The sequence below is a fragment of the Zootermopsis nevadensis genome, unplaced genomic scaffold (genome assembly GCF_977971745.1).
Source record: "Zootermopsis nevadensis isolate Lab colony 2312 unplaced genomic scaffold, Znev_1.0 Znev_ptg000006l, whole genome shotgun sequence".
In the NCBI taxonomy this organism is placed as follows: Eukaryota; Metazoa; Arthropoda; class Insecta; order Blattodea; family Termopsidae; genus Zootermopsis; species Zootermopsis nevadensis.
The window spans coordinates 8,806,147-8,822,547 of record NW_028259138.1 but is presented as its reverse complement, the minus strand read 5'-3'; the positions used below and the strand labels follow the sequence as shown (position 1 = coordinate 8,822,547).

Below are 16,401 nucleotides of genomic sequence, written 5' to 3'. Positions count from 1 at the left end.
TTTAAAATTTAGTGCTTTACCAAGATGTGTATAGCCCTGGGAATGGTAGGGCAGATTTCCAAGTGATATTTTTATTCAGACTCCACAAATCCTGAATATAAATAGGCTTAAAATACTTTTTGTCAAATGTCCTATTCATTATTTATTTTCTAAATCAAGTTTGAGCCATTTAATTAAATGAATTGATTTCCCTGATGCCACTGATGATGACCTCTTGATGTTGTACCGCGTATGGCAATAGTGTCTTTTTTATAGTGTTAATAGTTGTTTGTTTGCCTATTTATATTCTAATGCACTACACAGTATGCAAAGTTTTAAGATTATCCACAAGTCCTGGTTTCTATTCATCGTCCTGTTTATTTGTTATTCCAGAAGTGGATGCATTATTCAACAATCATTTGTATAAAATTTCATGGAATACTTTGGGCAGACTTGTATCTTTTCTTACCTTGTGCTGTTCTTGTGGTAGTTTGACTTTTATAATATGTAATCAGAGATAATTTAACTAACTACAGTGTACCATTCCCTTTAGTGGGTGCCTTGTAACTATGGCATGGCACGTCATGTCCTCAGTTTACTGAGGGAGGAGATAATCTCCAGATATGGAGGGTAGTTGTGGGGTGGGTAGCTGACAGAAAGACTATCCTTCAGTTTGGAAATTTGGCTTGTGGCTGACTATTCTTCACAAATGTATTTTGTTATTAAATGTTACACAGGGCCTCTGATTTGGATAGAGCCTTTGGTCCAGTGTTGGGTTCTTATAAACATTTTTGGGTTACATAGAAGAGGGGGAATTTCTTGACTGGCTGTTACTATCAGCTTCTCAAGAATTATGCTTCTTCATGGAGTTAATTTGTGGACCATCCACAGCACGTCTCTGCTCTGTAATTGAAAAAATTGTGCATAGCATGTAAGCATATGGGCAGTTGTTATACTTAAGAGAGGACTAATTTTGCTTTATAATAGTAAGTTCCAAACCCTAACTACAGTTGTGGACATAAAGTGTTACACGTTTTTGATACTTTCCATGCTTCTAAATCAGAGGTAGACAAATATTGTAGAGTAGTTGATGATTACTTTATACTGGCACATAGCATTTTAGAAAATAGGGCCATTAACAGTGTTTTTCTCTCATTTCTTTCCTCCTGTTTGCTGCTTTAACCAAACTCATGAAAATACTTTAATCCATTTTCCCATCCACCTTTCTTACACATTTTCTGTACATCTTTGTTACTCATATTCATTGGATCCGGTTCTTGTAATCCCTCAATTTATGATTTTGCATTTTTTCTTCATACTGTATTATTTTGGTTTGGGCACTTAAGTTGTTTTACTTCCAATCCCGGACCCAAATAAGCCAGAGCAACATGAGGCATGGTGTCCTTTGGGCTACGTGGCCTTGTCATGTAAGAACAATATATCTTTGATGCATGTCTTGATGTGTGAAGTTTTCAGTTTGCATCTTCTTATGTATCAGCATGGTGCAAATCAGTTTTCTGCCATTTGTTCTCTGTCTCAGATGATAGGTTATTTTTAATTGTCAGTACCACCAGCATTAATAGAACCCAATAAAACCTCTTTTAGTGAAGTATATAGGCCTAATGTGCCATGGTAATTTCTTCTTTCATTACTGGGGAATGAATCGTATTTCATATTATTATCATTGTAGAACTGGTTCATTTATGTCTTCATTAATTGTCTAGAAGTAGGTATTTGACTAAACTATCTTCCACAACTTGTTTCATCATCATACCTATAATATGAGCACTGTATTATTAAATACTTTGGGGACCAAGCAATACCAAGAATATGATTGAGTTGCCTGTTGACTGATAAAATACATTGTAGTTGTACCATCCACAAACTTGCAAGAAGCCTGAAATTAACAACTGACTTAAAGATACAGTGTAATAGTACATTCGACCAGAATCACATAATTGTGTAAGCATTTTGACGCCTCCAAAGTGCTGAGCAAAGCTTATGAACTGAAATCATTAATTTGTATCAAAATTATATTCCACATTTAACACCATAACATTTCTAGTACAATCTAGGCTGTTAAGTCAGCAAATGTCAAGTGACTTTTGATTGAAGATATTGATATTATAACAGCTAAATGCAGAAAGATCTGGTGAGGAAGCTGTGCTTCTATTGCTTTTAAGTGGACTGACTTCTATGGCAAAAACTTATCCCTTGTGACAGAGGATGAACCACTAGTTATAAATATAACCAAGTTTTGGTTCAAGTTATTTCAGGTTAATATTGTTTTACTTCATTGGTTTTGCATAAACTGAGCTTTAAGTTTTGTTTAGTCTACTCCACCATATAATTGTATAATTTTAAGTGCATTCATTCCAAATAAAATCTCTGGCTGGAATTGTGTTTGTGGTATTTAATGTTTATGTTAATCCAGCATTAATGCAAAATTTGAATGCCCCTCACATCATTCATATATATTTAATGTAATTGAAAATGATGAAAGTAATTTTATAGTTTTATGCTATTTGGTGCATGAGAGTGAATGCAATTTCATGCCATTGAATTTATATGACGGCAAAAACATTAGGATAATTTGTCTTACTTTTTTATTCATTTATTAACATGTCATTGAATAACTAGCATACTAATTTTATCTTTTCTTGAGAAACTTTATAGTTGATGTGCAGCATTCAAATGAAAGAGTATCCCCTGCCAAAACAAGAAACAAAAGATGAAGAAAATTGCCACTTGATAGAGATTGGGAATCCCATGATTTAGCAGTATTTGTAAATTCTTGTATGCTCTGTGTTGGCCCAGTTAGGTTCATATTGCCAAGTGTAATGTTTCAGACCGGAAATAATGACTTTCTTGCAATGAATGCACTTGTTGGATATCACTACTAGCTTATGTAAGCATGGTGTTGTTTTCTTTATGGTGTTTTGGTGCATAGTTTAGTTTTGTGAGTGTAGAGACTGTAGGTTAAGGGAAGAGGTGTTTATTCTTTTTATGAAGAATTAGCACCATGGTTCTGTGACCTCAGGCTCTTTAAATATGCTTCTTATGATTACAGTTTACTGCTTTTGTGAATTGTATATAATGAATTTGTGCATCAGCATTGTTTTTCTTGGTTTGCTTATTGTATTGTTTCTTTTGTCCTCCTTTTTTCTCTCTTGCCTCTTCTTCCTACATCCATGGTATTATAATGACATGGCATCAATCCTCAACTCCATCTCTGCTCCCTTTCACCCTTCAAATCCCTTCACATGACATACTTCGCATTCGGTTCTTTCACACTGAATGGCAGCCAAGGGCCGCACAAACATCGAGCTGCGTGAACAGTTCATCCTGGCAGAGGGCGTGTCACAGAGTATGACTGCGTTCAAACCCAGGGCCAGTCCGGGTGGCAGTTCAACAGGATCACAACGTTCCCAGTCTCTGGCTGGACCCATTACCAAGGTTTGTCTGGCATGTCCTTGGTCCAAAATCCTTGTTCCTCAATGTATTGTATGTAGATGCATCTGCAATTTTCTGCTTGGTGCTTAAGTAGACCAGTAGGAATTATTCCAATTCAGCACCAGCACTGATTATTTCAGACCAGTGAGAAAGTGGAATTATACACGTGATCATTTTTTCCGCTGCACAGTTCTATTTTAATAAGTACCATTCATCTTTTATTTATCATCTTGAAATGTGGAAGGATATGTTTTATTGAAGGCCCATGTGTGGACAGTATCACTGTGGATTTCTTCATTATACTTTGTTTTCATTCTTCCACAGAAACACATCTTGTCTGTCCTTTTCTTTCCTTTTTATATTTTAATTTCTTTCTTGTTCCATCAAACTTGGTTACCACGTTACTCAAGTTTGCTGGAAGTCACAGAAATTGTATACGAGGGATGCCATTTACACTGATTGCAGCACTCCAGATTTAAGCATGTGGGCAGGTTTTAAAAATACGCTCATGTCAATATGGAATTCTTCCTTTCTTTGTTTTTTTTTCTCTTTTTTGTATAATCATTTTATCATTACTTAATTTGAAAAAAATTGCTATTTTATTCTTATGATTTTCCAGTCTTTTGAAATTATTTGCTTATAGTTTATGAAGTGGTTGACTGTTATCTTTATGTTCGCTTAAATAATTGCCCTTTTAAGGAAAATTTGATTTTCAGGTTACAAAACACAAGAACAGATATATGCTTACAGTTTGTGTAATTATCATACTTATTTATGGGCATTATGATACTTGATTTGTTTGGAGTGTTACGAGTGAAATGGGCATTTCTAATGGACATTGGCACTCTTTGCAAAGGTCAGTAGTTGTTATGTATGTACATGATGCATGAGCTTTTGATGTTGGTACTACTGGATGGACTGCTTCTTGTGGCGTAATGGAAGGTATGGTATAATGTTACAGTACCTTTTTCAGTTTGCATGGATTCAAAACAAAATACCTCAGGAGATGCGACATAAAGCCACTGTTGTTTTCTGTAACACTGATTTCTGTATTAAATAGAACAAGCTAATTAAGTACAGTACTTTGTAAGTTATATTTCATTACTTGTAAGTTAGATTATGTTTATTAGATGTACTGCAGGATGACACTGTTTGGTTGAAAGGACTTATTTATTAGCTTCTGGCCTCATTTATTTATATTGTGTCCACTGTGTTAATAATATCATTGTACTACATAATAAGGACTGATGTTGTTAGGTCAGAGTTTTCTAGAGATGGTTGATGGGTTTGAGGGTTGTAATATTTAGTCAAATTTTGGAGTGTGGGTACGGACTTTTCCAGCCAAGGAGTTTATGACTCAACTGATGCCGATAATTGAAAGCCTGAGGCAACGAGAGGACCTGCCCTGCTCATACCCACTCGCCATGGGGGCATCTGGGTTCCCCTCATATCACTGGGTAAATAAACACTGCTACTGTCATTACTGCAACACACTGTGTTGTGTGCCTAACACTCTTCAGCATCATGGAAAATTAGTTTAGCTTTTATTTATAGCCTGTATCATAGTGCATTTTGATTTGTTTGATATTGTCATCTTCTTAATGTATTAAAAAGAATCCTTTTTGAAGATGGGAAGACGCTTTGAAACACATATTTACTTGTATTTTAAATTTCTAGAGCTTGAATTTCCTCTAATGTAATTAATTGGCTGGCCCAAATAGTGCTAGTAAATTTTCATGTTTCGGAATAGTGTTGAAAGTTTGTTTCTTTTATTCAGTGTAGAAAATAATCTTTTGCCGTTCATTGATTTATACCTATATTAAAGTCTTTCCTTTTGCTTAGACCTATAGATTCTTTTTGAAGCAGGAAATGCTCATTTTAAGGAACACAAAGAATAAAATAAACTCTAACAGAATTGTGAGACTTGAGGAAGTTATGAGACATTGTGTTTGCAGTGCAGTCTTCGGGAATGATCAGACATGTTGGTAGGGAATAAAACTTCGATGTTTTGGGAATCTTTTCTTAGAAAATATTATTTCTAAAAGGATTAATTGTTGTACAGTCACAGATATGAACCATTATGTAGGATTGTACAGAGTTCAAACTGACTCTGTATGTTCATTTCCCACGATGCTAAGATGCTAGTTGTGTGGCAGTATTTGTCTTGTTGCAGATTTGAACTTGTGTGTGGTTTGAAGTTGTCCAGCTTTGGTTGTTTAGAGAAGTTCCCTATCTTGCTCCTTCCATTGTAATGTCTTGGGTTACAAGTTGGTACAGTGGTCTGAACTCTTCATGACTGAGTAGGAGATCCAAGTATCTTTTCCAGGGTTTCTTCTTGTTCTTATAAGACACAGTTGGCAGAACTGTCTGTATATAAACCTACGTGCTCGCCTTCAGATTATGCTTGCTGTGTATTTTAATTTCTATATCAGTTGTTCATTTTTATTTCAGTACTGAATTTATTTTCTCTACTTTGTTATGTTAAATTTATGTTTTCTTTACATGGGTGAACTGCCCATAATTTGATTTTTATTAGGTAAGTATTTACAGGTACATACAGTGAGTTATTTACATCTGCATTAATGGTTAATTATTTTCCCCTTTTGCTTATTGGTGAATTAGTTGCGGTAATCGCAATAGGAGATGAGCATCAGTTGTTGCCAAGATTCCATTGGGTGAGTTCTAAAATGACTAACAGTAGACTAGTTTTCTGTTAACATTTCAGATCCTGAAAGCATTAGTGGTTGTAGAATATTCTCATATATGAACTGTGTGTTGCAGCAGCTTGTAATACCAGAACTGTTTGTCACATTTGTCAGCCTGTACCCTCAAAATGCTTCGTAAATTATTGTTCCTTCGCATGGCAATTAAAAGCATTCACTTTTTGCTCGTCATTTATTGACTTCATCTGTTGGAGTTTTAACCAACTTGTTCATGCTTTGATATATTGTGTGTAAATTGAAATTTCTGACTCTAATACTTGAAAGTGTTTTAATTTCCTTTGTAATTTAGTGACATTTGTGAGAGAGTTAACTAATTTCTTCTTGGTTTGACACATCATGTATAAATTGTTGCTCCAAGTCATATTCCTTGAAAGAGTTAAGTTGCATTCCTGTCGTGTACTGGTATCTGTTAGAGAGTTGATTAGTTTCTTTGTGTGTTGATGGATTCTGTGATATATTAAAAAAAATTCTGTTTATATAGTGGGCACCATTTCTGCAATTGATAGACTTCAAATAATGTAAACGTTTTTTTATGGTGAATTCTTGAAGCATAGTATGTCTGAATATGGAGAGGGTTAATATTAGTTGCAGGACCTCAGTATCATTTTGAGAAGTACTTAAAAACCACTGTTGTTTTAGGAGCCTCTTTAACTAACCTCTCAAGTAACACACATTTACCATCACATAAAACATTGGTCCTTATACAGTGTATCTCAGCAGACTTTATAATTTCTTGGTTAAGTAAATGTTTGAAGTATTGAACAGATAATGATACTTTGTTTTATATGCATGCTTTAATTTACCATTTATTATTACAGCAATTTTTGAGCAGCCTTGTTGATAATTTCACATTAAGGGAGTCCCTGTGTTTAAGTTAATTGTTGGTGTTATATATGATTTTTGCTTATTTGTGCTACTGTGAAGTTGCTATATGTGAATCTGAATGTGCATATTAAATGGAAATTATAATATAATAAAAATTAAACTCCAGACTGGAAATTACTTTTATCTTTAATACGCAGAAATGCATGTTGTTTTCTAAAATTATAATCATGGCTGTTTAAAATAATTTATGGCTATTATTTAGAAACAGTTGATAAAAAATGGCAGCCACATTTATATCCAGGAATATGCATCTGAATTATCTTTAAAAGCCAGTCCGTATTTCTTGATATTGAAGATAAATTTTAATATTTAGAAAATACATTACAAGTAACAAACTTTTTTATTATAAATTATATACTTGTTTAAACATTTGTTGTGTCAAAAAACTTCAGTTATCCAAGAAGTAGTCTTTATTTTACATGGGTGTGAAAACATGGCTGGTAGGTTTAGAGACAATGCACATGAAAGTTGCAGTATTTATTGGTAAACTGTATAAATTAAGTAACATGATGTTATTTATTTATATATTGACATTTTCCTTTATGTGATGTATATATTACACTGGTATTAGTTCATTGGGTCCCGCGCCGTAGCCATGCCGTCTGAGGCATCATGCTTCAGACCGGTGATACAGAATGCACGCTGGTTCGAGTCTCGGGGAAAGAAATTTCTCACGAGATTTTTCGACCGGTGCCAACCCAGCATCGTGAGGAAATTGGGAAGCTACAATGGGTAGCTTAATCCAGTCAGGAAAACTAGCAATGGCTGGGGGTTCGTCGTGCTGACCACATGTCATCCTATATCTGGTTGGACGATCATTCACCTCTGCTTAGGCATGTGAACGTGAGGCCAGCAGCCAGCTAGTCGGCTTTGGCTCTCAGAGGGCTGTTACGCCACGGATTATTATTACTTCATTGGATACCATTATACCTTTCATAAATAAAAGCAAGTGAATGGTACTGATTTTCTTTTCTTTCTGGAAATTAATTAATTACTTTGGTTTTGCTGTTATATACCAATTGCTGGTTAAAGCTTACCTTATGTCATAGTTGCCATTTTCTAATCTCTGTATTAGTTTTTCTATTTATAAATATGATCTTGTATCACATTGTTGTAATTTTTTTTATACAGCCATGTTAACACCAAGGATATATTCATAATATCCAAAGAAAAGACTGCATGATCACTTATCACAGAAATAACTTTATTAATATCTGTAGCTATATGTTTATGTGGGGCTGTAGGTGCGTGAGCGCAGTGCACGCAGTGTTCCCATGGGACGTAACACTGGACGATCATCATTCTCTGGTGGACATCGTACTCCAGACTCTCTCAGTGATAATGAGAGCACACTGACCCGACCAATAAGGAAAGGATCAGCGCCTCCTCGTTCTACCCTCACTCCAGGTTAGTTCAAGTAACCCTGAAGCAGGCACATCATTTCCTCAAAGACTAAGTATTCCTTAGCACTCTGTTTTTTGTTTAGAGACAATTCAGTGTGGCATCTCATCATTCAAAACTTAATTCAGGTAATGAGGTGAAGGTTAAATATTCTGAAGATTTCTGTCTTCTGGGTTGTTGTACTGTGTAGTATGGTCGATGTTTACCAACGTTTCAGAGATCATACTGCCTCCATCATCAGGGTGATTCATCGACCATACTACACAGTGCAGCAACCCAGAAGACAGAAATCTTCATACTCACCACTGTGAAAATCTTAAATCTTAAATATTCTGATTTCCTCATTTTAGACATATTCAGAGTTAAGCTTGTTACAGTTGCCTTTTGTACATACACTATAAATGTGTGTGTATATGTGTAGGAGGAAGCCAGCCAGGCAGCAAAGCGGGCAGTCGTCCCAACAGTCGCCCCAGTAGCCGACCTCAGAGCCGTCAAGGCAGCAAACCTCCCAGCAGACATGGGTCCACACTCTCTCTTGATAGCACAGGTGAGTGAGAGAGCTTCAGGTATTTTAAATTTGACATAGAAAGTTGGTGGGGAGGAAGTGATGATCAGGATTCCTGTTTGCACATGGTAACTGCTTATGTGACTTAAGGATCCGTTACTTATTTTTCCTTTTCAGTATATCTTCTGCTCATGCTCTTGCAATCCAGTAATAGATAGTTTAAGAATAGTTTTCCCCACCTAAACAGTATCAAATTTTGTGTGTTCGACTTGTTTTGTCATTTTCTGACCCTTTTCACTCTACCTCAGATTTTATTCAGAAATTTCACAGATATATAAGTAACATAAAGCTGTCCCATAATATGCCATGTAGGCACTTGGGGGGAGAGGTGGTATAGCTCCTACTCATTCTCAACCTGATTTTGTTCTTCTGAAGTATGACACCATAGAGTTTTGTAGTTTTAATGGAACCTGTCACCTATATCTTCAGGGTAGAAGAATCCACATTTATGTATATCAACTATCTTTCACTTTAGAGGAGTTATAGAAGTTAAGTCCAAGTAACATATTAGTCCTGGAACAATTTGGCTTCAGGAAAGGTGTATCCACTGAAGATGCAGCTTTCAAACTAACAGACAATGTGCTAAAATCTGTTAACCAAAAAATGCATGTTGGAGGAATTTTCTGTGATTTAGCAAAAGCTTTTGACTGTGTAAATCATGAAATTTTGTTGGATAAATTGCATTTTTATGGTGTTCAAGGAATAACAGCGCAATGGTTCAGATCCTATTTAACAGATAGAAAACAAATGGTCAAAGTAAAAGCACCTAAAAACAAATGACATTTTTTCTCAAACTGGGGAACAATAAAACATGGAGTTACCCAAGGGTCAATTTTAGGGCCCTTACTTTTTATAATATACATAAATGACCTTCCTCCAACAATAAAAATAAAAACAATAAATACTCTAACAGAACCCATAATATTTGATGATTACACAAGTGTCATAATTTCTAATAAAAATTTTGATGATTTCTGTTTAACATCAAACATAGTTCAGTCTCATATGAGTAAATGGTTTACTGCTAACAAGCTGGCCCAAAATCCAGATAAAACGAATATAATAAAATTTATAACAAATAACTCTCCACAATGTGCTTTAAGTATTGGTTATAATGGGAAGTATATACAAGAGTCAATAAACACAAAATTCTTGGGTTTGCAAATTGATAATCACCTAAATTGGACAAATCATATTGATAAACTGATACCTAAGTTAAGTGGCGCATGTTACCCAGTTAGATCTCTGTTGCATGTCAGCAACACTGACACACTCAGATCAGTATATTTTGCCTATTTTCACGCTATAATGAAGTATGGAATAATTTTTGGGGGTAATTCATCAAACAGTAAAAAAATATTCACTTTACAAAAGAAAATTATTAGATTATTGGCTGGTGTAAAACCTAGAAATTCATGTAGAAGTCTGTTTAAGAGATTAGAGATCTTAGCTCTTCCATGTGAATACATATTCTCGTTAATGAACTTTATTGTAAATAACCAAGAACATTTTCAAACTAATTCTGCTATACACCGTGTCAACACAAGGAATAAAAATAAGCTTCATAGACCAATTGCCAACCTCACATGTTTTCAGAAGAGTGCATATTATGCAGGGATCAAAAGTTTCAGCAGTCTACCATCAAATCTCACAAGTCTTGTAAATAAAAAGGCACAATTTAAACTAGCATTAAAAAGATACTTAATTACACACTCCTTTACTCTGTCAATGAATTTCTAATGTTTACAAGTAAGTCGTAATTTATCTATTGTATATAATGGGTGGATTTATTTGTAACTTATCACTACTTCATGTGAACCCTTTGTTTGTATTTTTGTGACATTTATATAATAGTATGACTTGTATTTGTATAACATGTATTGTATTATTATGTCTTATTCTACATCCTATTATCATCTGACTAACTTATGGATACATGGAATGTAATAAAGATGTATGTATGTATAAGAAAGAGGATTGAGGTCACTGATAAGTATTATAGTTTCATCTGGTCCCCACATCCTGGTACTCTGTTTCTTTAAAATCCGTTTTTAATATTATCTTCCAATTAATGCAGATCTTTCCCAAATAGATGGAAGGATAATACAAGGAAAGTTCTGATGTCCTCATTTTTGTATGAGTACTAGTGGCATATATCAAAATTCTGTTGCAAAAATAATCTTCACATCTGTGTTAATAACCTACATTTCATCACATCCACCGACATTACAGTGTTTGTTTTGTGACAAACATCTCTTTAGCATCAAAGAGTGGACAACTGGGCATCGGTTTATTCGTAACTGGATTATTCGTATTAGAAAAAAACATTGTAAAGTTTAACATCATGTAATGTTGGAACTGTTTCTCCAAAGTTTGTTGTTTGTGTTCAGATGAAGGTACACCCAGCCGCATTCCAATTCATCGGCGTGTTACACCTAGCAGTCGCACTGCTGGCAGTGGATCTGGTACCACCACACCCACGCGCAAACTTACAGTGCCTGTTAATGGAACAACTCCCAGTTCACGTCCACGCACTCCAACAGGACTTACCAGTCCAGCTAGTGGAGTATACACCAGGTAATGCAACATTCATTTCATTATGCAATTTATGAATTTGTGGTAGTTTTTGTTAGTATTTGCTTAAAGTTAAAATAGTCATTGGGTTATAAGACAACCATGGAGTGTAAATGCTGTCACTTTTATATGAACCTTCCCTTTAGTACAATAAATGTAGAGCTTATATTTCAACAGAACTGTCTGAATCTACTTTCTGCTTTTAAAGTAAAAGTATCACTTCCAGAGGCAACAAAAATGTTTTAAACTCTACCTTACCATCAATTATTACAGCCACTTTCATATTCCTTAATAAAACAATAGTGTGATCTTACTTACTAAAAAGCTGCCAAATAAATATATGTATAAAGATGAAGTATTAAAGAAATATTCCAGAGGTAGTGTCTGTCAGTGAGCAAGTGATCACTAGTTCCATCTAGCAAGAATAAGTAAAAATTATTGTTAGAAATGAAAACTTACTTATGTTGATATATTTACTACAAAATTTCAAAAACCATCTTTATTCAGTTTAACAGGGGAGTGATTATATGAGAAGTACATAATCAATAAAAGCTCAGGAAACAGTCTTTCGTTGCTTCCATGGTAACCAGCGAAAGCCTTCAGCCCTTTTTCGCTACTTTCTCAGTATTACTATTTGTTGGCATGCTACCGCCTGGATAAGATATGAAGTAAAGAAAAGCATGGCATTGTTTTTGCATTTGCTTCATATTAACCCAGAATGTGTTGTGAATGATTTATTTAAATAGTGTCAAGTTAAAGTAATCAGTCTAATTATATTGATAACCTATGCAGTAAGATGATATTTATTTATAGACTTTTGTAATTATGGTTGTATTCTTCAGTAGCAGCTCCAGTAATATTAATGTTTGATTCACAAACCCAGTTTTGTTATGCAAACATTTTTTAACCTGATTAATGATGTTCACATGTATTGTGGAATGGTTCTCGTAATACATGTGGTAAATGAATCTGTAATATTAATTAATTATGATGCCACTTAAACATACCAATACCTCACCTTAATTGTAAGTTAAAGGACTGAACATAATTAAGGATAATAAGATTAAAAAGTATACTCTTTGGAGTAGACCAACATTCCAAAGATGTTCTTAAGGCACATTGCATAGGTTGTTTTTGTTGCAGTGTTGTGATCTGAGGTCAGTGGGACTAAATGATATTGAAAGTAACTTCCTGTGACTGAATGAAATGGAAAGGAGACTAAGTGTGGATTGGCCTAAGAGACATAGATTTGTGGAGGGTGTGTTATTCATAATGTCATCCTCAAACATAAGCATTAAGAAACATTTAAAAGTACAGTACAAGATTATCCTTTTTTTAAAAAAAATGGAGCGATGAGTTCCTGAAATTTTCCCAAGGCACCAGACTTAATACTTCTGACTGACTGTATTTCATTGTGATGGTTTCAACCAATATATTAGCAAGAGATATTATAATTTCAATAATTATTTTAATGTCCTCTTAATCTGGATTAAGGATTTTAAATACTGCACTCTTAATATATCTTGCAAATGCTGAAAGTTATCAAACAAGAAATCCTGAAAATAAATTATGACACTTAATTTCCTTCAAATGTTTGAGTCTATATGATGGGCTTTCAGTAATTATAAATTAACAATGTACAATTTAATTGTTAATTTCTTCAAATGGTTTCCACTATTACAGATTCCCACTGTGTTAAATTTGACAGATGTAACATCAAAATTGTGCATTGTCACCATGTTAGTAAGTGTTGATGTATGAAACTTGTTTCTTTCAGAATTTGTAGGCATGTTTATGTTCCTTCTCGATGCAGAATTTCACAAGCTTTACTCAGTGGTTCATTAGTTATCACCATGAGAGAGTTAAATATAGACTTTACATAGCAACCATATTGTTATTTTATCGCTGCAAAAAGATTGCTTAACAAAGGTTGTGTATTTTCCGAGCTCTATTACAACACAAAATGTCAGGACCTACACTTCATGAATGCTTATGGCCACCATGTTGGTACTGAATTGATTGGAAAGTCCCTGTTAATCTGTAAGAACAACAGATGTTGGAAATGGGAAGCAATTCAGTAGTCCCTGTGTGCACACCCACACTAAATAGCATACGTGGCTTGTGTGTTACTTGTGACTTCTACCCTCCTTCAGTCAGTTCTGCCATGGATAGTCTGGACACAGAGGCTAGAGGGAAAATCCTCTGCCCTGTTGTGGATCGAACCCCAGTCATCTAGTCCATTGTCAGTCATTGTACTGACTGAGCTAACCCTGCTCTTCATGAGAAATATATTTGAGATGTATGAGGTGAAGCTTTCACAGCGACTGAAGTTGATGAAAGATTCTCGGACTACAAGCCACCTGATGTGGCTTGTAGTCCGAGAATATTTCATAAAATATGTTTGTGTTCTTACAGGTGCACAGGGAATTTTGAATCATTCCATAGTATTGGTTGAAGAGAAAAGTACAATTGTTTCATGGTTTCATATGGCATGATGATCAATTTACAAGGAAATACATGAGTTGTTTCAGAAGTTATTAGGGAATACAAACTTACAGATGTATGAACATGTGGACATGATATTATAAGTCTAAGTTTCATTACAAAATAAGGAAAGCAGACTAAAAATTTAGCTACAAAGTCTGAGAGCACATTTCACATGTTACTATTCGGCAATTTATTTGACTGATAAAGAGGTAACTCTTCCGGCATCATTTTATTTCATATTAGTCACAGAAGTATTATGCCTCTGTGCAGAAATGTGTTCTTAGGTGAGTACTTTTGTGACATATCTTTAAATAATTTACCCAGTGGAAACAAAGATTGAAGATACAGGTCTAGATATGCTGATGGTAATTTTGTGATTAATTTTCTCATATGCCAAGGATAGGAATATCTGTAACATATTGAAAACAATGAGGTAAAAGGTACAGGGTTAATTGTGATTAACAAAATGCAGCCATAAGTTATCCCATGTAATTTATTGTCATTTCAAACCAGATGACAATAAGGTGATTCTGCACTTCTTCTGCAAATAACTAACTCCAGCATAACATGCAATGACATAACAGCTGTGTATATAACATATTTAATATTCTGCATCTATAGAAAGTATCATTCCAGTATCTCACCCATACTAGCCATCATATGAGGATATTTTGTTATCGTTAATGTTATTTCAAATTACATAATGAAATTGCTTTTCAAATACTGGGAGGTGTTGCCATTAAGCCATGTGTGATACACTGTTTGAATTAATGATGGCCATGTATATCAAATCTAAAACTTCTTGACGATGGTGAAGAGTCAATTGAATAAAAATTTACTTGGATATTATCCATCGTCTAGTAATAAAACGTAAAACGACGTTTCGGAGATGAGGCCCAACTGAGTAGGAACCTGAAGACGGAGATAGAGCCTCATCTCCGAAACGTCGTTTTACGTTTTATTACTAGACGATGGATAATATCCAAGTAAATTTTTATTCAATGGCCATGTATATTTCAAAACTTCCCCCTCTTAGTTTTCCAAAAATGGGTTCCAGTAAGCTGTGACGAAAAAAACACCATTTTGAGTGTTTAAACTTTAACTTTAACCATAATAATGTAGTGATGATGAAGAAACAACACAAGGAATGTAAATGGCTAATTGAACCACAACTAATTATACATCTAATCTCAATAATATTATAATTATACTACACATTTATTTTAGGTTAGGAACGATTCATCGAGCTTCAAGTATTCCAACGCTCTCTGGTGTTGGCACTAGGTAAATACACTAAAAACTAATAAATCACATGGCTTGTGGTGGTGGTGGTGGTGGAGCTTATTGGAGTTAATTAGGAACTGGTACTGTTGGTGTAATGATTGTAATGCTCTCATAGTATGAGATTTATATGATGAATGCATTCTTGGTTTATGAATGGTGCTTCTTAAAGCGTTGTACAGTGAAATTATTTATTTATAAATGTTTTAAAGTGAAGAATGCAGAATGAATATTTAAATGATTTTAGACTAGTCTGAGTAAGAATGAAAATTTGTGCTTGTAATCCAACTTCAGTTTTTCTCGGGATTTTTTGTATAGTTAAATAATTTAAAAATAATGTCTCTTTCTTTGCTACTGTACATGCTTTACAAAACTGACATTTGCCATTCTCTATCAACACGCTTCATGTCACTGCAATAAAATAAAAAACTGTTGGCTGTTGACATTTTCTTAAGCATACCAGAATGATTGTGTAAGAAGCTATTGCAAGAATGAGTTTGTTACATGCAGTTTGTGTCAAATGGAAAATTTAACTTCATACAAATGGGCACTGTTGAAGGTATAAGCTTATCAGGCATATAGTTTTCTATAAATGTTGGATAAGCCATATTCTCAAATGAAGATAATTGTATTAATCAATGGCCAAAGACATAGTATGAGAGCAAAAATGCTGTTACTAGATTCGGAAGTGTTTGAGACTGCGTTAGAAAAAGAGAGCATTTTCCTGTTCTGGTAAAATTATCCCATGTCTTTGATGCAATCAAGGAACAGGACATGAATAAAGGTATAATTCCATGAATTCTCAGCCTTGAGACTAGATAGGAATGAGTGATTAACGTGACATTTTCTAGCTACCTAAACTAAGGGAAATAGTACTCGGAATGCCTATTGGATGGCCTCCAGATGTGTTTTAGATATGGAAGCAAGAATGAATTGCCTTTGCAGAGAATTGGACCTTGGCTTGCCACTTTAATGACTCAGATATTGTGGCGGTTTTTATGATCATTGGTTGAATTTCATAATCGTCCTTTAGAGCCACGTAATGTGTGATAT

General features: G+C 34.6%; 1 protein-coding gene across 39 annotated transcripts in view; it reads left to right on the top strand.

Annotated features, from left to right (window-relative positions):
* The window catches only part of shot (dystonin-like protein short stop), a 308,131-nt gene that overhangs the window by 285,460 nt on the left and 6,270 nt on the right, over positions 1 to 16,401 (top strand). For 32 of the 39 annotated variants that reach the window (XM_087343471.1, XM_087343467.1, XM_087343486.1 and 29 more), the window contains 5 exons: positions 3,284 to 3,435; positions 8,285 to 8,447; positions 8,863 to 8,988; positions 11,397 to 11,583; positions 15,295 to 15,351. In XM_087343471.1, coding sequence (XP_087199597.1) covers positions 3,284 to 3,435; positions 8,285 to 8,447; positions 8,863 to 8,988; positions 11,397 to 11,583; positions 15,295 to 15,351 — 685 coding nt within the window. The other 7 variants (XM_087343488.1, XM_087343480.1, XM_087343468.1 and 4 more) reach the window with 4 other exon arrangements.